This window comes from Quercus suber, unplaced genomic scaffold (assembly GCF_002906115.3).
Source record: "Quercus suber isolate HL8 unplaced genomic scaffold, Cork oak 2.0 scaffold_25, whole genome shotgun sequence".
Taxonomy (NCBI): domain Eukaryota; kingdom Viridiplantae; phylum Streptophyta; class Magnoliopsida; order Fagales; family Fagaceae; genus Quercus; species Quercus suber.
In genome coordinates, this window is record NW_027069490.1 from 1,456,320 (window position 1) to 1,463,635 (window position 7,316).

At 33.0% G+C, this 7,316-nt stretch overlaps 1 protein-coding gene across 1 annotated transcript; it reads right to left on the reverse strand.

Moving 5' to 3' along the window:
• Positions 1 to 1,815: 1,815 nt before the first annotated feature.
• Positions 1,816 to 4,491, reverse strand: LOC112025658 (putative cyclin-A3-1). Its single transcript, XM_024058332.2, has 8 exons — positions 4,003 to 4,491; positions 3,378 to 3,610; positions 3,181 to 3,256; positions 3,000 to 3,076; positions 2,855 to 2,888; positions 2,613 to 2,762; positions 2,397 to 2,531; positions 1,816 to 2,250 (listed from the first exon to the last, which is right to left on the reverse strand). The coding sequence occupies exons 1-8, from the start codon at positions 4,327 to 4,329 to the stop codon at positions 2,179 to 2,181; spliced, it is 1,104 nt and encodes a 367-aa protein (XP_023914100.1). The 5' UTR covers positions 4,330 to 4,491; the 3' UTR covers positions 1,816 to 2,178.
• Positions 4,492 to 7,316: the final 2,825 nt, after the last annotated feature.

Below are 7,316 nucleotides of genomic sequence, written 5' to 3' on the forward strand. Positions count from 1 at the left end.
ACACTTCTTAATAAATACTTTAACTGTTGTGTTTTTTAACCCCAAAAAAAAAAATTTATTAAAGTGATCTTGTTTCAAATTTAAGAAGAGAGGTTTTGATTTTAAAAATACTCTCTCAAGTATAAAGTGGTGAAGCCTAAGACACCCACAATGACCCAAAAACATCAAATTTACTTTACTTACCTTTTGCTCAAAAAAAAAAGGAAAAAAAAAATAGATTTATTATATTTGTGTTGAGGTAGAACCAAAGAAGCCTAAAGATAAGCAGATTTGTAATGATCTGTCTATTTTAGTTGAGGCTTTTTTTTGCTACTCTTGCCTCTTGCACGTGCACATACGCCCGCAAGAGAGAGAGAGAGAGAGAGAGAGAGAGCAAAAAGTGAGATGGGAAAATGTAAAGAAGTATTGTTGAAACTTGAACCAAACGTGTGGTTGTATAGATTTCAAAATGTGTGATAGTTGGGATATTGATTTGTAAAATGTGTGGAGGGGAAAAAATATCAAGTGGGTAATGATATTACTACCCATTGGTACACTTACTTTTTGTTATTTGAAAGGTTAAAAAATAACTAAAATATTTTATAGTGGGCTTGTGAATTGTGGGTGCTTGTATATGTTTTTTTTTTTTTTTTTTTTTTTTTTTTGGTTGAATTGTGTTGAGTGGTGTCTAAAAGTTGGTAAGCTAAAAGTTTAATGTTTTACTATTATTTAATTTTTTAGTTAAAATGACCAGGTATAAAATTATTTATTTATTTTATAATTAATAATTTTATAATTATTAATTAAATTATTTATGACGTCATTAGTTCGACCATTGGTCAAACCTCAGTCCAACCAGAAAACTGGTAACCAATCCCTTTTTCGGTTCTTTCACTGTACCAATTTTTAAAACCATGCTAAACTCTTTAGTTTTGAGTTAAAAAATACAAAGAAAAAAAATATTAAAAATAGACATTAGAAATTTATTTTAAAAAAAAAAAAAAAACCCTAAAAATGCAGTGAAAATGATAAATATTCAAAAGTTTTATTTAGTTCATTTTGTCCTCTTCAATTAAATATGGTCCTATTTAGTCCATTCTATCCACTAAAGTTATATTCAGTCCAATCCGGCCCATTCGGTCTTATTCAGTCCAATTCGATCTAATTCAGTCCATATTGGTCTTATTCGGTTTGCTTCAGTCGAATTCGGTCCATTTAGTCCACAATGGCCCTATTCAGTCCACATTGGTCCTATTCGGTCCATTTTGTCCACTTTAATCCACTTTCCTATACAGGCCATTCGGTCCATTTTGGTTTTATTTGGTCCATTATTTCTCCTTCCATCCTTTTCCGTCCACATTGCTTCTATTTGTTCCAGTCAATTCACTTCAATCCATTTCCATCTTATTCGATCCCATTTAGTCCCGTTCAATCTATTCAATTCTATTTGTTTTTATTCTCTATAATTATTTAAGCTTTGATTAGAAAACAATAATCAAACAATTGCAATACTTAAAAGAAATAATTAATTTTACAATAAATTCAATTACAATTAGATTGCAATCAAATCATTATTGCCTTATTGGATTGCCAAACTCAAATAAAGCTAGTGCAACAATTGTAAAAAAGTAAATAATTAAGAGTATAGAAAACACCCGGAAATTTTGCTTGGATATCGGTAATAGTAAACGTTAAATTCAATGCACATGAAGTATCAAAATGATAAATATATATTAAAGAGATTGGAGGTACTGCAGTCACTGATTATTATAGAGATTGGCTGTTCATAATTCAAACAAAATATTATCATTGTCTTGTGTACAGGAAGATCACATATGCATCCAATGCTTTCTCAATTAGATATTAATTAAAAAACGTAGGAAAAATCATTTGTCAAAATGATCAACGCTAGTAAATTTACAATCTGCCCCAAAAAGATAAGGAAAACCAACAAATGTTGTAGGACTGTGTTACCAATGAATTCTTACACCAAATGGAAATCACCAAGAATAAGACCACTGCAGTACACAAAAATGATATCACTGCAGTTCTTAACCATTCACTTCCCAGAGCCTTCTGACAATCATGACTAGCCTAGGCAACAAAAATTCAATAATTTTCAATTACAAGTTAGAACACTCATTTCCTTCTCACTGTCCAGGTCTTCTCAACCAGCCGTGTCCTAATTGACAATGTCTGTCATTCTCTAACATCTTCAAAATAAGAAGCTGGTATTTCTGGAGGTGAAGGCATGGTTGCCACACATTTGAACTGTTAAGAGAAAAACAATGACTTTAATCAGATTTTACATTTTCTGTAATGTTAATATACAAGTCAAACTTATTATAGCATCTTCTATTTTTTTTCCCCTTTTGGGGGTGACCAATTACAACTTATAAGTACATTACAACACATACCTTGTGCTGCTTGTATTTCCCTCTTACAGCTTGAAAAGTGCCACCTCTTCTACTCAGATACAAGTCATGTATAATAGGAACACATTCCTTTAAATCAGCAGGCTTATATCCAGAGTACATTTGCAGGACTGAACACTGAAAAATGCATTTACTTAATAAGTACCATCCATACAATAAATTTAACACAATAAATGAGCCTCTGACATCAACTCTTACCCAAGGATGCATCTTTGGCCGGATCATAAATCTTGCCACAAACATAACAGATGCAGCAACCATAGAAGGCAAAAATTTTACACAATGGTAATCTAACAAACTTAGCTCCGCAAGGTAGTAACCAAGGAACTCCAACTGAAGATTGGGAGTCTGCAGAAGACACAAGAATATAGTTAGTCAACAACATAAATTACCGTTTTTGCTCATCAGTTTAAGACTGATAAAGAGAGGATTCGGCTTACTTTGTAACTCTCTTGAGCAACTTTATTGAATCGTCTGCAAACCAAAATGGAAAAAAGGAACAACAATCAGTCCAATGTCCTGTGCTTTTCCGTAGATCATCAATGAAAAAGAAAAAACAATATAGCATGTTGATAATATCCTTGCCTTAGAAATGTCTTTATCGTAGGATTGCCCACTTCAAAACTCAGTGACTTAAGTATGTCAGCCTCCATTTTCACCACCTTTACAATCACCACAAAACTAATCTCAAAAGAGCACAACAATAACCTAGGCCTCATTTGGAAAAGATGCAAAAACATAAAACCATTAGAAAAAAACAAAGTACCTCTTCCTTAGTATAAGTATTATCTGTTATGTAACAGAACTCTTCCACATGCGGAGGACTAATCTCTTCATACTTTCTACATGTCACAACAAATAACCATGCTTAGTAAGTGGGAAAATGCCATCATTTTTTAACAAACAATCTCATATCTCAAATCTCAAATCACAAAGAGTAGCAGCAATTTCAAGGAAGCTTACGAGGCAACAAGCATTGCTGAAACACCCAGTAGCTGAAGCTTATGCCTATTGAGAGAGTTCAAAGACAGGTATCTATCAACATAAGAAATGGTGAGGTACAAAGTATCTGAAACCAGCTTGTACTCTTCTGCAACCTCAACCAACCAATCCACTAGTATACCCCTCATATTAGAATTGACATCCTTCTGAACCCTCTCAATGTAATCAGGCAAAGGTCTTCTTTTTGGATCCACCTGAACATTCAATTACCCACCACAACATTTAGCCCCCATTTATCAAAAATCCCAAACCCACCAAAACCCCAATCAACATAACCAATTTGAGTAACTTATTACCAAATTAGATTGCCCAATATCTATACAATAACAACCAAACCTTAGTATCAAAATTTTAGTATCAGCTATCAATCCTTAATAGATTAATCATGGTCACTCACAAAAATCCTTAATAGATAATGGCATTTCAATCTCAAAATTCTAAAATGTTCTCTAATAACACAGATTGCAAACATTTGTTTCTCTTAAAATCGACGAACACCCAATTGATAAAAGAACCAAATGAGTACAAAACAACATGGCCCAACTGAAAAAAACCAATCGAAAAAGCAATGGTGGACCTTCCTTACCTCCATGTTGTGAAGGTAGTCGTAAATCTCAGAAACATAAGGCCCGCACATCTGGGGATCATCGGACTTGTCCTCATCTTCTTTGTCCTTTGTCTCCTCGAGCTTTGTAGCGGTCGTCGATGCCTTCTTGACACCCTTGGCCTTGGTTTTACTCTTGGGCTGTTTCTGTGGCGGCTCTTCAGAACCACCAGCATTTACGACGACGTTTGACGAGTTTGTAATCTCGCCCAACACCACTCTCTTCTTGGCAGGCCTTTCCTCTTCGGCCATGGCGGCCCTCTTCTTCGCCAAGCGCGTCATGCGCACGCTCTTCCCTTGCTCCGCCATGGCAGTGGTTATATACAGTAGCTCTCACAAACCCACTTAGCCTTTTGGGTTTTGAGAGAGAGAGAAAGAGAGGACGGAGAGGGATTTGGAGAGTGAGAGGAGGAGAGGGTTTTGTAGTTTGAGCTTTGTAGAGAGAGAGAGAGAGAGAGAGAGAGAGAGAAAGAGAATCTGAAAGCGCCATTTGAGTTTATTTCAAAAGAAAAGAGTTGGCGCTTCTCTCTCTCTCTCTCTCTCTGTCAGTGTAAAAGTTTTTCTTTTCTCGGTTTGAGTTTTTTGTGTTTTTTTTTTTTTTTTTAAGAGGGTTTTGGGTTTTGGATTTCATTTTGGGTGGGCTTTTTTTTCATTTTGGACAAGTTTTGGTGTTTTAAATTTTGAAATTTTGAGGGGCTGATTGCTTGCTCATTGCTGAGCTGATTTTTTAAGATTTAAGTTTTACTTTGTGTTTCTGGTTAGGCGGGTCATTTTTCCGCCAGTGTAGCTTAGGTTGACATTTATTTGGAAATTGAAAAACTTTATTATATTTATATTTATGGACTACACGTGTTAGTGGTACTTATGGTAATTTTATTCCAAAAAAAAAAACTTATGGTAATTGAAAAACTTTTTTTTTTCTATAAAAAAAAAAGGGGTTATTCACAAAAAATGGTTATTCACTGTTTTACTTTTATCCTCATTGCCTGTTTGATTCAAGTTTATTTCATACTAGAAGTCTAAAACAGAATGGCCAAACTCTTACTCAAAAATCAAAATATATTCTCCAAATAATAAATAATAAAAATTAAAATTCTTAGTCATTACTATATTTTTTGTTCAACTTATTTTCAAAACGGAATACATCAATAGAATATGTTATTTTATACCAAACTAACACTTTTTAATATCAATCACCAATTTATACATATTAGTGGAAAATATGGAGGAAACCCAAAGGAACCAATCCATTTCTACCACATTCAAATCTTCTTCTCTTCTTTTTTTTCACCCACTTTTGGACTGCCAAAAGATTTTTGTTACTTTAATATATATAATTAGAAATGGGGTACTTGAATATTGAAAGTTAGATGTTTTCATTAAAAATACTAGGAAGTGTCAATCAATTAAGTTTACACTATTAATATAAATTAACCCCCAAATTTACATAAGTTACATTCAAATGACACCATTTTGTTGTGGGTGGTTGTCTTCTTCTCCACATTAGAAAAAGAGACTCTGCAATTGGGAAAGACTTAGACTACGTAACACAAATAAAAAATATATATAGAAAAAAAGGACAAAACCGGTAAAAAGATAAAAGTTTTAAACATGTTAAAAAAGAGTGAAATGATATTTAAGATAATGAATTTGAAGCATTGAACACCAAACATAGGGTTTTCACTAGCGGTTTTTGACATATATAAAGTGTTTAAATAGTAATGATTTATAAAGTCTATGGATTAAAATGATAAAATTAAAAAATCTAGGTTTTATTTGTCACAACTCACAGGTGACAAATTTTGAGTACTTTTTAATACAAAAAATTCCCAAAAATATATGACAAAATACAAGTTTCCTACATGTAGTAGAAAGGTCCACCAACGATCACCACCATAAATTCTCAACTCTTTTGATGATAGGGACATTTTTGTTTATTGCTAACATTTTTTTGTTAAATTAAAATATGTAAAATTGGCGCACATGTAAATATGAGGTTAGCATGTTTAGTCTGTTTAGTATACTTAAAATTATATTTTTAATGGAATTCATTTATTCCAAAATTTTTAATACCTTCTAAAAAAAATTTGATAAAGAAAAAAGAGAATAACATTAACCTGTTTCACAGCATAAAACATATGATGGGCATGCGTGACCAATATAAATTTTTTTTTTTTAATACCTTCTATTATCTGCATGATAAAAGTTTATGGTAATTTACTAAGGCAATAATTTTGTGCTTTAATTTTCCATCATGGTGCGTCGCCTGTCCCCTATAATTATTACATATCAAAATACTAGTAATTCAATATAATTATTCTACCATGATAACCATTCATGTGCATGATGAAAAATAATTTAAGGTATGATAGTGTTATAGTTTAATATTAACTATAACCATAAATAAAATCACCCTGTGGGATTGGCTTAGTAATTTTCCAAACTCACTTAATATGTGTGGGATAGGATAGGAACTACACTGTCTACACACACCCCTAAAGTATTTATTATTGGAAAAATATCATTTCACACCGGAATACATTTATTACTTCACACATTTACCTACAATTTATATGAGAATGTCCACATTTTAACACATAAAAGTAGATGTGAAATAACCACATCAAAAAAGCAATGTGAAAGAATAAAGCTTTTACTATTTAGGTTGTAAATGAGCAAATAAGTGCTTTGGAGAAAACTTATTTATACTTGTTTATTTATGAAACAATCCTAGTTTTAAGCTTGATTATCAAATCTGAACGGTTTAAGACCCCTTAAACAACCAGATTGCGTAGCCTAGATTAATTAGCCAAGTTGTTACTTAGTCAAATTAAGCAATTCTAGGTTAAAACAATCCAAACAATCATATCAAGAATATAAAGCAGCGAAAAATAAATAACACAAGATATGATCACCCAGGAAACCACACGGTAAAAACCTTGGGAGGATTTGACCCACCGATCCTCAAGGCTAACTTGAATTCACTATGAAAGAATTGAAGTTCGTACAAAAGGACTACAAGCTCCCCGCTCGACTTCCTAATGCTACCCACCAGTAGAACTTCCTGACACGACCACGCGCAGGCTCCGAATCCATGGACTACTTCTTTCTTGAATTCCTCAATCAGCTACAAGCTCCCCGTTTGCTTTTCTTTTAAGTTCCAATGGTTGCAACAGTAATGATCTTCAAGATGTTGAAATCATCTCTACCATGAAAACCCTAAGTTTTGTGTAAAGGAAAGCTCCTCAAAGATCTCACAAGAGATTCACACAAAACAGCAATGTATGAGCAACAAT

Bases quoted from the DNA above. Each gene is read 5' to 3' on its own strand.
- LOC112025658 (XM_024058332.2), bottom strand. From the start codon at position 4,329: ATGGCGGAGCAAGGGAAGAGCGTGCGCATGACGCGCTTGGCGAAGAAG. The intron at 3,257-3,377 runs GTAAGCTTCCTT...TGTGACATGTAG, and splicing joins TCAGCAATGCTTGTTGCCTC to AAAGTATGAAGAGATTAGTC. The intron at 2,763-2,854 runs GTAAGCCGAATC...TGTCTTCTGCAG, and splicing joins TTGCTCAAGAGAGTTACAAA to ACTCCCAATCTTCAGTTGGA.